The sequence below is a fragment of the Amphiprion ocellaris genome, chromosome 12 (assembly GCF_022539595.1).
Source record: "Amphiprion ocellaris isolate individual 3 ecotype Okinawa chromosome 12, ASM2253959v1, whole genome shotgun sequence".
NCBI lineage: Eukaryota > Metazoa > Chordata > Actinopteri > Pomacentridae > Amphiprion > Amphiprion ocellaris.
In genome coordinates, this window is record NC_072777.1 from 33,684,886 (window position 1) to 33,703,801 (window position 18,916).

General features: G+C 41.1%; 1 protein-coding gene across 13 annotated transcripts in view; it reads left to right on the forward strand.

Moving 5' to 3' along the window:
• LOC111582007 (neurexin-3b) overlaps window positions 1-18,916 on the forward strand; it is a 344,457-nt gene that overhangs the window by 297,420 nt on the left and 28,121 nt on the right. For 10 of the 13 annotated variants that reach the window (XR_008603364.1, XR_008603363.1, XM_055015655.1 and 7 more), the window contains 2 exons: window positions 7,555-7,644; window positions 9,294-9,604. Coding sequence is in view for 11 of the 13 variants with exons in the window: in XM_055015655.1 (XP_054871630.1) it covers window positions 7,555-7,644; window positions 9,294-9,604 (401 nt within the window). In the remaining 2 variants the exon portion in view is untranslated. The remainder of the gene's footprint in view (window positions 1-7,554; window positions 7,645-9,293; window positions 9,605-18,916) is intronic. The other 3 variants (XM_055015653.1, XM_055015654.1, XM_035957349.2) reach the window with 1 other exon arrangement.

An 18,916-nucleotide genomic window follows, 5' to 3' on the forward strand; every position in this document is an offset into this window, starting at 1 on the left:
ATCTGAGATCGGAGTTGAACGCCTAACACCTTCAGGATTATGTCAAAGTGCCTTGCTCATGAGTGTTCACTTGTTTTCTCAGCTTCTGTCAATACATCCGTCAGTATCTGCGTTCAAAAGTCAGCATCCCCTCAGAAATCACTGCTAGATGGCCGTTAGTTTGCATCTCAGCTTCACGAATACACAACACAAAGAACTCATTTCACTTTTTAGCTCTGGATTCCTCTCAATTGATCCCACTGAGGTTTGTTCCCTTTTCTGTCCACCTGCCATTGTCTTGAAATGGAGTTGAGGTCGGGGATCGAAAACGTGGTAATTTCTTTTTCTCTTCTGCGCAGGTAATTTGCAGGACATTCGGCGATAGTAATTCAGCAATGATTGATTTTCTTTTTTTTTGCCCTCCCTCCCTTGTAAAGGTGTTGTCATCTCTTGAGTAATTACATGTTAGGCTGCAGACTCATCGACTGCTTTCTCACACCCCTAATGCTTAACTTGAAGGCGCCGCTGCCACGAGGCTCTCAGGCCGCTCAATAAACAGTTACCGGATCCGGGTATGCCCTCTCTCCCTGGTAGGGAATAGGTGAGGACAAAGGTGTCGGTTGTTTGCTTATCACTCAAAGCTGCTTGCAAAATAGCCCAGGGTGTGCAAATTGGACAGCTCGACTGTGGTGTTTACAAAGCTGGCCCACCAAAGTATGAAGACATTAGGATTCACTGGAAATAGCAGCAGGAGTTTTCTACACCATGATGTGCTTTTGAATATTGAGCAGTTTTTGACTAGAATTCCCTTATTTGTTGCTTTAATAGTTTCCACTTCATTAACAACTTTAGTATTTGTCGTTTTGGCTGTCGTTGTTAACACTTACAACAACATTGTACTGACTTGGTAAATCTGGAAATCCACAAAAGCAATATTGCTGAAAATTTAGGGAGACTCCGCACAATGAATCAGTAACAGTCAGATGACCATAAAGGTTTTAAGATCTGGTGTAAGACCAATTATACTAGTGGTTCCAACTATCTACTTCAACTTTAAAGAGACCATATTGTACACATTTATAGGTTTCTAAATTTATAATAAGGGTCTGCTTGAATATGTTTTCGAATTTTAACGTAAAAAAAACATTATTTTTCTCATACTGCGCTTTACCGCTGCACTTCTTCTTATCTTCTGTCTGAAATGTTGTGTTTTAGCGCCTGTCTCTTTGTTTCCTAACAGGTCTATGAGTACAGGATGTAACCCGAACAGACTTTATTTGAGTTTGTGCCAAACTAGACACTATATAGGCAATATGCAAATGTGTTACACAGTGACATAGATAAGTAACAGACAAAACTCTGAGCTTAAAATGAGGCATCAAGGTAGGTAAAGAGCTGTGTTTTCTATGAGAGAGAACATCTCCCATTGCTGTGGACACTAAGGAAAAAGGAAAAACCCAAAAAGAATAATATGGGCTCTTTAAACATTCAGTACTCACACAGTTTTCCTGTACGACAGGATATTGTCACTAGCAGTTAAGCTGTGCCAAGTTCTGGTCTTACACTTTTCATTTCAGTAAATTAATTTCCAGTTATATTGAAAAGGCATCCAAAACAATAAAAAATAAACAAGAGACAAAATCAATGAACAAAAAATTGCTGCCAGACAATTGAAAAGATAACATAATTAAACCAACACTTTAGATGCTACCACAATGCGTTATTAAATATCTCAGGGACAAGCGCAAGTGACAATGACTAATTAGTTACTGTGCAAAGTGCAGAGCAGTAGACTTAAGGTCAGATTCTTAGCTGCAGCCAACTTCTAGATGCACATCATATTAAAATGTTGTTCCAGGTTATAGTTGGGCAGAGAGTCTCTGGAGTGGGCTTTGGAAAACCTAAAAAACTGCACTCTATTATATAATGTCTGGCAAAACCAAAGAAAATACACAAGTGGCCCTTCAGTAAAGAGGCACTTACTTAAGTATTGAGGACACCGTAGCTTCTGTGTTCAGTCTTTTAATAAAAGACTGTGAATCTTTTTAAACCTTGGAGCACTCTGTTGCCACTTGACTAAATACAACTTCTAGTGAAAATCAGTTCAACAACTCAGATATAAATTCTACCTTTACGTAGTTGGGTCAATATGTAATTGAGGGACTTTTGAGGTAATGTTTTTTATGTTCATTATGATCATGTCTTTACAAGTTCCATAATTATTTATGATGGAAACAATCACTTATTAATAAAAACGATTGGATATCACTAAAATGTCAACTAAATAACCGTCCAAATTTAATACCAACCACCTTCTAATTAGCTAAACAATAATAAAATGAGCTGATTCAGAAATGTTTTGATTGTGTTCTTTTTATTAAGTTGAGATAATCATGACAGATATTTCTTTTTTGGCAATATATCATGTTTTATTGGAAATATCAAATTATATCTGTGTCTGAGAAATCACTTTCAACTAAGTTATCCATTACAAAAACACCTCTCAAGGAAGTGTGTTAATTCTAGATCACATGACCTGCTCCACATGATGTCACTTCCTCCTGAAGAAAAGACTGGCCAGACTCCAAGGCTTTCTGACTTATTTAATATAAAGTAGTCAACAGGTTGACTACAATATCTTTATAAATAACTTTCAATTTCAATTTTACTCAATTGTATATATAATATTTAGAAGAATCTTTCTTTAAAAAATGCCATGTGGTGTCAGAGAGGTGTTAAATTAACAATATGTTTATTATTGAAGTTGTAGTTTGCAGTGATGTTTAACATTATAGAGAGATGATTTAAGTGTTTACTTCCAGTTTCAAACATGAGCAGGAAGGAAAATTACAAATTTTGGCACAATGTGGTGCAAAACCACCACTAAATGCTGTAATTGATAAAAGTAGCCAATATAACGCAAGCAAATTCAGCCATGAGAAGCTGTGTAAAGGCAGAATATATGGCAGAGCTGCACCGAATTGCTTTTGGTTGTATTTTTGTATCTGACAACAGAGAAAATAAAACGTGTCAGGATTTACACATCAGCATTCTGATCCAGGTGTTCCCTTAGAAATAAAGGCAGTGAGGCTAATTCTGACAATAGCTGCTGAAGGATGGAAAAAGATCACTTTTATTAAATAATTGCATGAATTATGCAAACTGTTCTGTGCTGGCTTGTTTACACCGTCTGATTGTCTAACTGCTTGTTTTGTTGCACTGTCTGACTTCATTGCGGCAACATTTCCGTGTTTCCGTCTTATCTCGGCAATTACTTTGAGTTCGGCGTCTGCTTTGCTTTTATTGACAGTTCAAGTGCGGGAGGCAGACTCCATATAAAGAGAGCGAGACGATGGCAAGTGATGAAGATGCAGGACCTCAATGTCAAGCCCACTGAGCTTAGTAGACATTTAGACTTTATTAGTATCAGTACCCCGAGTGATTTTCACAAGACAGGCTTACGTAATGAAAAAAAATTGTGCATTTCGGCGTTTTCAGTGTTGAGGAATAAGACCGAAAAGGACTTCCATTCTTCTCCACAACAATAGCCCCACACTGATCCCATATACAGGAGCGTTTCCATCAGGATTCTGCAGCTTACACGTGTGCGTTTTTCCGTGTGGGCTTTGGATTTGTGTGTGTGCGTTGACTGCATTGTCTCTTCCTTTCTCTAATTATCCTCCGCCTCTAACGGTGCCCTCTCAGATTCTTTTTTTGTCCTCAAATTCCTCTTTATCCGTGTTTCTCCTCCTCTTTGCCAGTCGGCGCTCATCATCATGGCTGCACATCTTCTCCCACAGTCCCATGTACTTGTGTGACAACCCACATTACTGCAGGGGCTTGTCTTTGTTTAGTGAGAGGGTTCCAATTTCCTTATATAACGCTCCCGAATCCCTGTGCTCCCTTTTGATTTTGGATTACATGATCTTTTTGCGTGAGTTTGAATCTTTGAATCAAAGAATTGCCAGACCGAGCCAGGCGGAAATTGTGCATCACACTTTGCCTTGAGCTGGCCGAGGTTCAGGCGTTGTCTCAGATGAATGACCATTGGCCTAACTACTCTGCCGCTGCCTCGGGGGAGTCCGTCTGTGTGTGTGCGGTCCATCATTTGTGGTGGGTACAAGAGGGTTGGTCATAGAGAGAATGGCCTTGTGTTCATTTTCAGACCGCACATGCACTCAAATAGACGAGGACTTTCATCCATGCGCCGATACACACAGTGTTAGGACTCCCACAACCTGAAACAGACCCGGCGAGTAGCACGGCTTGGAAATATCTGCCAATCTTTGTCTTGAAATACAGACAAAACAATTCCTCAGGAGCGAGATAAATCCCTTCGCGTCCCCGGGGCCAAACATGATTAGCCCTATCTGCGACACAATCTTTGTCGCTCTCAGAACTCAGACTAAGCTGAGTGTACAAGCCGCCAGTCTAATTCATCCTTTCAACACCATAAATTTCAGAGCGACCTGATAAATGATGAATTTACTCCCTGGCTTTTGTCTGACATCTGGGAGAGAATGGGAAAGGAGGATCGAGGGAAAGCAAGTGGCAGAAACACAGGGACACAGGTGAATGGGAGAGAAATGCAGCCACGAAAGGAACACAGAAGCATTTAATGGAGTAGAAGACTGAAATAAGTTGACAAAGAAGAGAAACAGCTGACGTGTAGGCAGATAGATGGTGGAAGAATGGATGGCTGAAGTGGAGAAAGGGGAGCGGAGAGCAAGTGAAAAGCAGATAAATGATACCAGAATTGTGGCTGCGGCTGAAGAGGCCTGATTCAGGCAAGAAGAGCAAAAGAGGGATGATTGCTGAGACATAAAGAAAGAATAGCAGAGCTGCAGATGAAGTAGCAGAATGGTGCTGGATGGACGGTGGGCAAAAGAGAGACAGAATAGAAAGAAACTTGAGTATAGAGCAAGGGGAGGAGAAGCAGAGATGAAAGTGCGGTGTAGATTGGAAGGAAGGTGGGTGGTGCAGGTTATTCATAACCAGCGGCGGCAACAGCTAGCTATGGAGTTGCACTGTGGAATGATGATTTTTGGACAGGGCCACGCTATATCAAATGTACTCATCATCCCCAAATGGAGAGAATGCCAGGAGCCTGTCACGGTAGCCATTTTCACAGTTTTGATGCGCTCTCAGCACTGGCCCCATGATGGAACCCCAGCGAGATTAGTCTGGCAAGCAAACGGACTCGAACGAAGCCACCAACCAGCAGATGACTGTCTCCGTGCCAGCATTTGTGTTGACTGAATAGCTGCCACCAATGGGAGAAAAATTCTAGACGTTGTTTTGGCTGGGAGGAAAATATGGTGAAGGCATGCATCGGAGCTGAAGCAGACACAAGCAAACTGTCGGTAAACACAGGCGAAAATAAAAAATGTGTGGAAAATATTTTTATTGGATTAAACAGGTTTGCATTCAGCTGTGCATACAGCAAAAAAAAAAGAAATATCCTTGAAATATTCAGAAATTCAGTATGTCACTGAGTAAATAGAAAACTCTCCAATGCTGTTTTTATTGGCAAGGTCGTCCATTCTGAAGTCACCTCTAGAAATTGAATATCAAATTGACAAACTAGAGAGATTTTTCTCATTAGTTGGACAATTAGCTTGTGGTGTATTCATTACAGGGGGGACTGTCACCTCATTAATCACCCGGAACAATGTAAGAGCTATACCTGAGACCACGCCATTAGTGATGCACAGCAAGCTTGTAGCTTCTCTCAGTTTCAGACATGATTTCACTGCAGCTAAATAACAATACGGAGCCGCTTTGGGACGTTCAGCCAAAGACTAGAAAAAAGTTGAAGGGATTACAAAGTGTTTGTCGAGGCTGCTCATCCTCTCCCTCCTCCTGTCCCGTTACTCAACCCATTCCATCACACTCCTAACCTTTCCGACCGTCCTCTGATTTCACATACAACCATCATGCCTCCCTCTGTGGCCCTTGTCCAGACCAGAGTGTATTTGGCTGCCACCTGAAACCTGCTTGAGATCAAAGGAACGGGGAGGGAGTCCTGCTAGTAGCTGATTAACCTTCTGGCACGCTGCACACACAGTCCTTTAGCTCCTTGAGCTCCCTCGCAGACATATCCACACTCCTTCCCAGCTGGCTGTAAACTGAGCACTTGGCTCGTTTTCTTCTCTGAATAGGTACTAAGGAATGATAAAAAGATAGAACTGGGAGAGGAAACCGAGGGAAGCATATGGTTTTATTAAATTGTGGCGAGTTCACACCATGCGCAAATATAGTCAGTAGGCGAGAGATGTGAAGTTTGGAATCAGGTGTGAAGCCTGAAATGCCTGAACCATGAAAGAAAATGAAATAATACTCGGGGTGGTGTGAGGATGAGTGTGATATCATAGCCAGAAACCGTATGGTCACACCCTCAATCAGGTGGCTTTCCATAAAAGTGAGCGTATGACGTAAACAGTAGCTCAATCACTGGAGAGAAACCTGGCAGCCAAGCTAGGCTCAGTTCTGAGGCCTCGCCCTTTCAGTTGTATTATGCTGTAAACGTTTCTGTAACGATGACTTTTTTTCCTTTCCTTTAGTACCGTCCCACCTGGGTACTGACTGAGATCTATGCAGAATTCACACTCTTTTGTCATAACCTCAAAGTGCTTGAGTTGTACGTCTCAATTCTCAGTGTCGACAGCCTCGTGGCACCTTTCACAGGGAAAGGCTCTGTGATTGTCAAACATAATATTGCAGCCCTGGCACATACACGACGAATCATCGTATCATGCCAAAAAAAAGCACACACACACACACACACACACACACACACACACACACACACAGCATTCCCTGTAAAAAGCAGCAGTCTATTATCTTTATTTCCCGTGTACCTGGAAATGTGTTATCCGCAGTCTCAGAAGAGGGGGTTTGAGGGTTTGAGGCAGCCGAGGTGTAGCGTTTTTTTTTTTTTACCCAAAAGGCCTCCCACCATGTCAGTAATGATCTCATTTGTATGCATTGTCCTCTTCAAATCTGTGTCACTGTGGGACTCTCCCTCCCCAGTAGGTCTTCTGTACTTCAAATTACCACTTCCTCCTCCAACGCTGCCCTCCTTTTCCCTGCAAACTTGCCACACAGCCTCCTCCATCCCAATAATTCTCTGCACCGAAGCGTTCTTTGGCCCTGGAAATGTAAAAGCAGGTGGTGTCCAGTGGGAGAATTAGTGCACATAAATTACCTCCAGTTTTGTTCAGAGAAACACAGTTAATGCATGCCTGCCTTTTAGAGCACTTGATATCCTTCTGTTTGTCTTTATTATGTAATACAATGTAGACCTTGATGTATTTCCATTGGTTTCTTCCAGGTTATTTATGATTTCTGTGTATTTAAACCTTGAATATGTTGTTAAATACTGGTGTGGAGTGTGCTATATAAATATGAATTTTAAAAATTTAAACTAAAGTAACACTACTTGGAGAAAAAAAAACATAAAGCTTTTATAAATATTTCTAAACAAAGATAAAACGCTTTATAAACCACTGTATAAATGTGTGATGTCTGTTGCCAACTGTTTCAAGCTGTTTGTCAAACTTTTAAACTTTAAAGGCAACAGCGACATTGAGCGCTATCAAATGGCAAATAAGAAAATCCCGTTCAAATATACCCGGCCAGTAGAAGATTGGCTTCAGGAGAAAGGTAAATCTTTATTGAACTTCTAGAATGTTTTTCTTTTCTTTTTCTTTTCTGCCATTTCATCGGCTTGTTCCCTTTCAACCTTTTGAGAATGAATAACCATCCCTTAAACCCTTTAAAAAACAAGTAAAAACAAAGCGTTTTCTTTTTTATGTTGTTGTTCTCTCCTTTGATTTTTATTATCTTTTTATTTCTTTTTACCTTTTTTTTGTCATCGTCATCTTTTTACAATTTTGTTGAATCATTGTGTCCAGTTAAAGGGACTGGGAAGATATTTTATAAACAGTGCAACAACAAGATGTTAATTATCAAATGCTCCTAATCTTTTGTGCAAAATTGACTCGGAGACGGCATTATCTATGCTGCAACAGTCGGCCGATTGTTTTGAGAGCAGAATTAACTCCCTTGGCTCAAATGCTCTGCAATGTTTGAGAACAAACTAATCAGTGGGCATATCGCCCTGAAAACTTTCCAGACAGCAGGTGCTTCTCCCTGCTGTAATTTATCTGATTGTAGTTACACACATCATACAGGATAAAATCCTCACTTGTTTGGTGATGAAGAGCTAATTGGAGCCTTTTTGACGGCAAAGCGTCACAACGCGCCTGCCGAGGTGCACTGTGCCCTGACAGGGTTGTGCTTTTCAGTCACTTAAATTACCAAATCAGGACCTCATCTATGTTTTTAAGCATTTTTGGGGATAAAAAACAGCAAGTCCCCAGCTTTTTTGGTGCATAATGTATGTTCTTACTCAACATAATACTATTATAAACTGCATTTTAAATTCATTGCACATAAACATCTTAACCTGATTATAAAGTCCCTTTAACAACCGCTAAAACACAGACAGGTTTGAAAAATCCCATTACTGCTGCATGCATGACTCCACACATGCTATTTCATTTTCTGTGATATGAACGTCTTGTCCCTGTCATTTCATACCTAATGTATTATGTATCGTATAACAAGCAAGCTTGCAGTGCTATGTGTCTGCAAATTATACAAATGAGATTTTTAATTATGATTCCTGTATTGTGAAATTTGGTGTATTTTCTTTTTCATAATTAATGCATGAGCAATGTGTTTTGACAGTGATATTTTGGCATCTCATAATGAAATTCACGTGAATTGTAGTCGCTGTGTGTTGCTCATACTTTCATCAGAATATTCCAAAGCTTGTATACATATTTATTAATCATTTCACCGCACAGGTCTGCTGTTTTGTCCTGAGAATATTAAGAGGACCTGTGGAACATGTTCCAGCTCATTTTACATATAGTTTTGTCACATCTGCATGCGTTTGTTCCAGTATGATATTTCTGCTATAGCTGCATAGTGTATATTTTCCTCTTTAGTGGCAAAAGGAAAAAAAAACAACCTACTGTGCATTACATTGCATACATTTTTTTCAGTGTAAATGCACGTTGTATCATCATCCATAACCTCACTGAATCAAGCAGTAAAGCGATATGTATGTGTTATCATTTAAGTTTCCAATCCCTGCCTCTATCTTGCAGTGGAAGTGTAACTCATCTTAAACCTGCTGCATGTCAAAATGCTTCCTGTGACAGCTTTTTCTGCCTGTTACATCAGATTATTCCTCCACGTTGCATCTTAAGCATATCAACCCTCTCCCCTCCCTCCTGCGCCAGGCCGGCAGCTGACAATCTTCAACACCCAGGCCACTATCTCGATCGGAGGGAACGACCGGAAGCGGCCCTACCAGGGTCAGCTCTCCGGCCTCTATTACAATGGCCTCAAAGTCCTCAACATGGCCGCCGAGGGCCACGTCAACATCAAGGTGAACGGCAGTGTGCGGCTGGTGGGCGACGTTCCCGCCAGCCGGGGCGCGGCACGCACCACCACCTCCGTACCGCCGGAGATGTCCACCACCTTTATCGAGACCACCACCACCCTGTCTACCACCACCACCCGCAAACAGCGTTCGCCACCCACTATTCAGGTAAGACCGATCGGAGGCAAACAGAGATGTTTATGCTTGTGGATGTGTCTGCGGTGAGTCATTGCGTGATGTAATTCAGTTGGCAGTTTCCAGCAGACTATTTTTTTTGTTTTTATCTGTATGCATTCCAATGATTTGAAAATGAAAGATGGAAGAATTCCCTGAATGCCCTCGAGATATTCAAGCACTACAGCACAGATGGTAACGTTTTGTGTGTGTAAACCCATGTGATTACACACCTCTCTCCCTGCAAACCTAGTTTATAGATCATTTGAATGCATTTAGACTTTTCACACTTATCTCATCGGAAGTGTTTCTCCAGAAAATCTCTGCATTAAGATGACAAAACGGCAATGCACAGAAGTCTGCACAAACCTGCAAATTTTTGTGCAAGGTAATCTAATATTCTTTATTAATCATAGATCAAAGTATTAATCTTAATTTAACATCATGGAATTGCAGAGGTCTACAAAAGCTTGTAAAGCTAAAAAAAAGTCCTGAATAAAATAAAAGAAAGTTTCTTTTTAAAAGGTTCCTAAACATATTTTACTTGCACTAGTATGCAAGCAAGTAATACAAACACTTACCGTAAATCTACAGCTGTTCGTCTGCACCATTAGTAAAGGCCTCTACACACTGTGTGATTTTAATGATCTTATAAGTTAACAGCTTGCTACGCTGTACAACATGAATCTAATAATCTTTGGGCACAACGTGAAGTTTGCTCTGTGCAGATTAACGATGAAAATGCAGCTGAATCTCAACCTATGATGTACGTGATTCAACGTGAATCCGCAATAATAAAACGTCATAAGCGTGCGCCGTCCATCCTTGAAAATAACAACCGAAGCATAAACGGAGCTCCTACAATCACGGGGAAACTAGCCAAACATGACCGGAGCCCTCGCCCTGCTGACATTTATGTGTTTGGAGAGAAATCCCCAAAAAAGGAGAAGGAGGCAAATATGGACACAGGTGTGTTATGAGCTAGAGGACATGTCTAAAAGGCTTCTGCTGCCACAACTCTACCAGGCTGTCTTCTTTGTTTGAATCCCACATACTTGTTTTGATGCGTTTTGTCGCCGCAAATCATCTCTGTGGGTTTAGCTCCAGTGTTGCACTGATCAGTACATCATTTCATCCTGCATTTCTATTGGTAGTTAGTTGACGTAGGCCCAGCAGCATCCACTGTGAGATGATCACCCCAAATTTCTGACTGGCAGAAATTTATGGCAGCTTGTCTTTGGTTGCCATGACAACAGCCGTCCTTGAACCTGTCTCACAGTGTGACGTAGGACCACCGATTTAGAGCCAAGACCAAAGATATCACCACAATTCTTTCACGATTGCTATCTTTCGTCTGTGACGGCCAAAACTCACACAGTGTGTAGTGGCATTAAGGTGAGTTAAATGCCTGCATGTCTTTCCGTCACCTTATGCATTTGTCTTATCATGGGGCAGATTACTGGAAAATCATTCAAATTGTCATACAATGATGGCAGACGTCATGTTTTTAGAGTCTTCTGAATCTTATAACTTGGTTATCCTATTTTTATTATCTTAACATTGTTTCATACATTATTGACACCTTAGAATTCAATTCTGTCAGTAGAAAGCATCTAGAAAACAGTAAAATCCTGTGACTTCAAAGTCATATTGGAATGGCAAATATCTTTAAATTAATTAAGACAAATAATAAAAGTTTGAATGTATTTGAGTTCTTTCAAGCCTATTGATACTGTTAAGAGTGTTTGAATTAAGCGGGTGCTTTTTAATATCAGAGTTTGAATTCAAGAGATTTTACTGTAGTTGGAAAAATTAATAATATATGCACAATATTCTTATATATTAGTAGGTAGCAGATTTTGCTACCAAGGCCAGCTATTTTCCCGTTTCCTGTTGGCTTCTTGCATACATACATTCATTATAACAGTGGCCTTGATCTTATCAGTAATTCTCAGCAAGAGAGTGGAAAAAAAACTAAGTGTCCACAATGTCAAACCCTATAAATATATTCCATAATTGTGTGTTCAACTGTATATGTCCTTGTAGTCGATTTGAATGTTTCAGACATCCATTTTATGTCCATGTCTGTGGGGTAAATGTTGTGTTTTCTTAGCAAACAGGTTTAAAAATGCGACAAAGTGAGATTTCAAGAAACAAGCACTCTCGTCCCTTTTCCACTATTTATATGTGTTTTTTGTGACGTGCGTGGGCGGACTGTCGTTGAGCTGCTTTTTTTTCCTCTGCTTGGTCTGTCAAGGTCAGGATACTGTATTTCTCATTCTATGGAGGATTGAAGTGCTGCTGTTCATTGAGCTGTGCAAAGCTGGCCTTGCCACGGCTCCCTTTCTCTACATTCCTCTCTTTTTTTCTTTTTCTTCCCATCTCTGTCCGTCTTTATCTGTCACTCACCCCTATTCCGGCCTAAGAGAGGCCTTTTTCCAATATGTCCTGAGTCCAAGCCAATGAATGTCACAACTGTGCCAAGAAAGTAATCACGCCAAGCAGTCTTTTGACACCCAGAGGACAAATTGAACCATTCGTTGTCCATATTAAAGCAATCACTCTCCCTCAGAGGTGAGACACGCTCGGGGGAGAGGTTGTTTGGTGGACGACAGACAGGGACCACTGTTATCAGCCTCTCCACATCAACAACAGATTGCCTGGCGTGCAGTGATGATGACCCTTCATGTCAGTGCTGACACTTGCGTATCGGTATCAGTGCAAGTGTGGAGGAGGCCAGAGTGAGGGCTGTTAGAAAGCCACTAAATACCCGGTGATTTGGACAGAACTGACAGGAAAGAGTGGAAAAGTCAAGCTTTCATATGGGAGGTTTGAGGGTCCTGGAAACAATGGCAGAGCAGTTCATATCCATTCTGTCTATGTGGCATCAGTAATCTGCAGTGATGATGACTGAGCCGAGATACATTACAGCACCGTCTCTGGCACCATCAACAAGGTCATATCAGATAAGAAAAAATGTGGCATCGCTGGGAAAATGGCATTTTGTGTCACAGGCTATTAATATCAAAGGAAGTCAATAAAGTTCTGCGTGGTATGAAAGAGCTTTTATACGAAGCACTCTCCTTTTCAAGGTGAAATGATGAAGCGATACCTCTTTTGTCAATACCCAGGATTCAGCTGCTAGATGCCAGATGATGCACTTTGGATGACTTAACAACAAACATTTCAGCTTTGCCCTCGCCAACTTTTATTTTTGTGTTCCTTCGGAGAGCAGGCCTTCCTCATTCTTCTTCCTTGGTTTCCCACGGTAGGGCCCCGCTTTGATTCACGCTGCCATGTCACCGAATTTCATTTGCCGAGGCCTTTAATTTTTCAGTTTCCCAGTGAGCTGTCAAATACGGTGGCGTGAGAGGTAAAGAGAGGACCTGTACCAGTCTGGCAGATTTCTCCACCCCTCTGGGTAGTATAGGGGAGTTGAGGGAGTCGAGCTATCATTAGTGATGTACTGTGGTGCTGAAAGAGAGCAATAGGCATCCGACACGGTGCTGGACCGGGGTGTGTGTGCAGCTGTTTTAGTGGTGTGAGCTGAAATGTGTGTGTTTTGGTGTCTATTTGTGGTCCGCCTCACCGACGCTACCTGTTTCTTTTTCTGAAGTGAGAAGATGTGAATCCCTGGACATCTCAGGATCAACAGAATGAGAGACGGGGGTGAGAAGTGGAGAGAACCAATCTCACGCTTAATTAATGATAGCTCCGTGGGGACGTAGTGCAGACACGACAGACACGTTTCATTTCCATTTACTCTCTCTGTGTCGCCGTATTACTTGTGTGGGTCAACCAGACAGCTGGGGGACCAAAGAGGAGCGCAGACAGGATATTGGAATGTGTTGGAGTTAAAACTTAAAGGACCACCGTGAGGGATTTTGTGGCATCTAGCGGTGAGGTTGCATATTGCAATCAGCTTTATCACTCCTGCCTTCCTGAGCATCCATCCATCCATCCATCCATTATCTATACACCTCTTAATCCTCACTAGGGTCGCGGGGGGGGGCTGGAGTCTATCCCAGCTGACTCAGGTGAAGGCAGGGGACACCCTAGACAGGTCGCCAGTCTGTCACAGGGCTACATACAGAGACAAAATATCACTCTCACATTCACACCTACGGGCAATTTAGAATAATCAATTAACCTCAGCATATTTTTGGACTGTGGGAGGAAGCTGGAGTACCCGGAGAAAACCCACGCATGCACAGGGAGAACATGCAAACTCCATGCAGAAAGATCCCAGGAAAGCCGGGACGCGAACCAGGGACCTTCTTGCTGCAAGGTGAAAGTGCTAACCACTACACCACTGTGCAGCCCCCTTCCTGAGCATGTAAGGGACAAAAAACAAAAAGCACAAACATCCATGTGATGGATTTTAGGTGCTGGGCAAATATATATATACATCAAATATCTGTCATCATCTGGAATAGTTGGCAGATTAGTATTAATGCTCCTGAAAACTTTCATTAAATTGCTAATTATGCTCTTTGTATGTTCTGGGCAGCATTAAAACAAATGTGCAGAGTCTAGATTTGTAAATGGGCAATAGAACCAACAGTTATGCCACTCAAACATAAAAATAATTCAATTCCTGTCTACTGGAAGAGGACCATAAGTAAACACATGATGGGCTCATTCTAAGCTAAGGAAAACACAATGATTTAAAGATATGGGTGATTATACACTATTGAAAACACAATAATCAATATTTCTAATTATAAATCTGCTTAATTATACATGTCGGTCCTATAAGCTCAACTGAAAGATAAGTTGAGTGTAGACATCATATTTAGTTGCAATTCGGTTATTTTTTTTAAATTTGGAAGATATGCAGGAAATTTATGAATGTCTTGCATGTTAAATTAAAAAAACAAAAAAAATGAATATTTTAACTAACAGCAATCTACTGCAAGCTGTTTTGTTGTGTTACAAAATAAAACATCATTCATATTTGCAGGACATGAAATACATTTTTAAAATAATTATAATAAAAATCTGGGTATATGCTTGTGGAAAAATGCTGAAAACACATAATAAGTCATTGGTCTTGAATGGCTTTTCAAATACTTAGCTTAGTTACAGTTTTAAGAAGTAGGTCCACACTTTGGTCATTGATGAAAGCCCTAAAAACATATCTTTGTGTATCAAAGTTGCATATTTACATGTTTTTACCCATGAAAATTATCCCTTCCTGTGTTCTAGTGGTTTGAATGTAGCTTTATATTATTGTTTCCTTTAGAATGTGTAGATCTATGACATCATCACCCAAATACTCTACACTGCAGCTCAAGCACAGCGACTCACCTCTGACTGATCCGTGCACCATGAATCGATCCTAAAGATGAAGAAAAATACAAAAAGCCCAACCCTGCATAGGCCTGTTCTAAAAAAATATGTATGAAAACTGAGAAGTTTGAATCAGTACAGTTAAATTTCAAGGTGAAAGCCTTTATTTTGCTCATCGTCTCGCATATAAAACCACCGTATGGACATGTTAACAAGGTTTTAAAATTCAGCAAAGGAGTCTTTACATAAGTTTTTAAAAAGTACTATTATAACACTGGAATAGTGCATGCAAATTAATTCAAACTGTAGGTTTTTATGCAGCCCACCAATTCCAGTCCCTGCTTTAATTGTGAAATAAACCCAATGATCTGGCTTCTTTTTCAGATCAGTGATACCAATCAGGTGTTTTTGTCTCGAGAGGTTTTCAGCTGCAAAAGGTTGATCAACCATACAGCTGCAACAGCAAATTTCAAGGGTTTCTGCCACGTCATCTGTGTCTCTTCATGACTATTGCAGATGATCTGAGACCTGGCATTAGATATGTCAACAACACTCACCAGCTATCTTGGTGTAAAAAACCAGCGTATCTTCTGAAGATTTAACCCCAGTCATCATTCCGCGTTTTTATCCATTTAGCAGCCGGAACATTTCTTTGATCATGTGCCGCAGACGAGGGTGACTAATGCTAACCCTGTTAGCTTTAGCTGCCTTCCCTCATCCCTTTCCACCACATTATGTAAAGCCATGCACAGATATGCCAACATAATGGGAGGACACTTGTTGCACTGGTGTGTAAGATGGAGGCATTCAGGCAGTGAAAATAAGATCAGATCTCTCTTTCTGCAAAAAAACCCAAAAACCTTTACAATTCTCCATACTGTCATGATAAATATTAATTAGATCTTTATTGATTTGTTAAGTGAATAAGGTCTGCAGAAGGAATAATGCAGTGATCACTATATTTAAACAGAAAAAAAACTATTTATGCAATAAATCTGTTCTCTCCAGGCAGCATTTTAGTGTCCCCTTCTGCAACGTGTCTGACATTAGTTCTGTTGGCTGTCTGAGCTCCAGTGTTCATAAGTGGTTTGTGCAGAAATAGAAATGGCTTGACAATTATTCTGCAAGTTATGCAACACATAATTAGAATTCTACAAGTAGCCCGCAGCATGAAAAGCCAGTAAAGGGATGGTGGATAATCTGCCCTTAACGAGGAACAACACTGATTTTACACATCAGGTTGTGTCGGTTTATAAGTGTTGTTGAGCGCTACAACACATGGAAAAAATAAAAGTTACATAAATACACATTTTTGTGGCTCCAGAGGGAGCTGCTCAGATTTTGCTTTAGGTGTTGTTATTTGTGTCTGCTGCTGCCAAAGATCTGGGGATGTGATGTTAACCAGACATCTGCTGTCTAAACTTCATGTCTCCTTGAAGCTGGTGGCCCAAAGCTACGTTAGCCGCTAACTGGAGACTTTCAGCAGCTGCATTTTGGAGTTTTGAAGACATCAGCCTTAGACAAAGTGGAAAAAATGCATGGAAAAAAAGAACAAAATCCCTGTTCAGTTGTAGTGATTTGGGGAAAAAAAACAATGATTTTCTGAACCCTGGAATTAATCTTGTGGCCTTGTTCAAGAGGTCCAACACCACATGTTACAGTTTTGGGGTATTTTGGCTTCATTCACATTTTTACAACAATGACTAGAAGTACAGATTACTCATACACATTTTCTGTGCGAAGTTATAATGCCATAAATCTTCAAAAAAAAAAGAAGCTGTTCCGATTCTTGTCTCCTCTCTGCTCTGTGTAAACAGCCTGCAGTGCAACAGAAAAATCCATGATTTTTCATGACGTTGCAGCTAGGAAAATGGATTTTTAGTTGTGCAGAAGATGGGAGAATGTTTTATTTTATTTATTTATGGTTTTTTTTTTTTTTTTTTTTTTACAGAATCTGGTTAGCAACACCATGCAAATTTGTACTAGAGTTGAAGTATTCCAGTTTTAAGCTTAGATTTGTTACATTTTTCCGCATGAAACTGATAGTCACACATTTCAAGCTCGAGGAACCGATGATTCTTCTGTTTTCACGATTTGTGTCTCTAAATAAAAGATAAAAGATGTAATTTGGTGATTCTTCTTTAAATACAATATGCATTTCAAACCTTATGGTGTTCAGAGGTATAAGCAATCAAAAGTTCTGACTTCATTCTTGGTTAGAGACAGAGTTTTGCAATGTTAAAACACTGCTACTGTAAAAATAACATGAAACTTTGCTAGTAGCTCTGCCTATCTCTCCCACATCACAAGCTCCTCATGGCAGGTTTATTCATCAACCCCATTTTCTCTGCAGTCCGTTGAGCATCAGTCCAGGTGATATAAATGACCCTTTTACATTTGTTCATTCTTGTAACCTAGAATGCTTGAAAGCTCCCAAAGAGCAATGTGAGAGTATGGGGCTTAATTTATAGAAGTGAGAAAATGATGGTAAACCAGAACCAGGTATAGCTTGATAAGTGGCTAACTAAGCCCCTTCAGCTCTGCAGAATTGTGGTTGGAGCAAAGAATGGATTTTTACGCTTGCCAGTCTGATGTGGATAGCCATTTTGGGAATACTCATTTATGCAAGGCTCTCTATCATGGGAGATCAACGTCTCTCGTTCTCAATTAACTCGCGCTGCTGGCGTGAGATGTTTGGGAACAATTAGGACAGGAGGCTGCAATCTAGAGTACCGTGGGGGAAAGCAGCTGAGGGAGAGACACTGAAAGTGATTTGCATGGTTGCCGTGTTAAAGAAATTGCTTGCGTCCATCATCTTCAACTGGCCTGGTGCTCAGGAGACGGGAAAATGAGAGGTAAATTGTTTGTAGTTTAATTGGGTTTTTTCTCTTTCTTTCTTTCTTTCTTTCTTTCTTTCTTTCTTTCTGCTGAGAAGCAGCAAATAATGCTGTATCGATGCACTTGGATACACATGCCATGATGACAATAATGTTGCGTTGAATGCACACGGCTTTGTGATTTCTGTGTTCGTCAAGGTGTTTTGATAGATAGCGGGAGAAAAGTTTACAGCATAGGTCACGAATCAGATTTCCAGATGCAGCTAATTTGGCGTCCACTGTCCCTCCTGAACGCTCTCAGTGTTTCCCTCAATGCACTTCTCTTTTCTCTGTCTGCAAAGTACATCAGGGATGCTGCTTAACGCCTGGGGATATATGATAATCACTGATTTATTCTCTCTTCAAGAGCTGGTGAGGAAGGCGCTGTGCGGCACACTGCGCCCTCCACGTGGTAGTCGGCTCGATGATGTTTGATGAGTGTGTCGGTGTGCAGGTGTGTGAGCCAGCAGGTGTGTGCTCCACTTCTCCACCTGCTGTCAGTCGTCTTTTTCTTTTCCAGTTAGTTAGTCTGTGTGATCACCTTCCCTCACAAGCAGGCGCCTAGACCTGCCAGTAATTGTGTTGAGGTCAACCTAGTCGGCAGGTATTCCTCTGGATGCTTTCTTTATTCTTTCCCTTCCTGTTTTATATTTTCTCCCTACTTTGACAGTATCCCTCTTGCTGCCTCTTTGTTTCGCTGCACTGCCAGGCATCCCAGCTCCTGGTGAATTCTTGGAGATGAATGCTGGAGGTCCGCTAGCTGCTCAGTAGGTCCAATTAGGAGACAGCAGACTGATGGGAGACCCTGCTGGTGTGTGTGGCTCATTAAATGAGTAAGACACACACATGCGTGCAGACAGTTTGTACCAGGATCTCTTAATCTTTGTCTCACACATCTGCAACATGCGCCACCAAATTAAGCAGCCGCGATTTGCATATACCGGCACGTGCACATGCACTCGAATCAGTTAGCCTTGTTGCTGTCACATCCGCTGTCGGAGAATTGGGAGGATTTTTCCATGTTTGCTGCCAAATATTACCCCCTACCTCCTCCTTCCTTCCACCGCCGCCGCTGCTCTACCATCAACATGACAAACTCATTCCAGCGCTGTCATGGACTGACTGTCTTCTCCCGGAG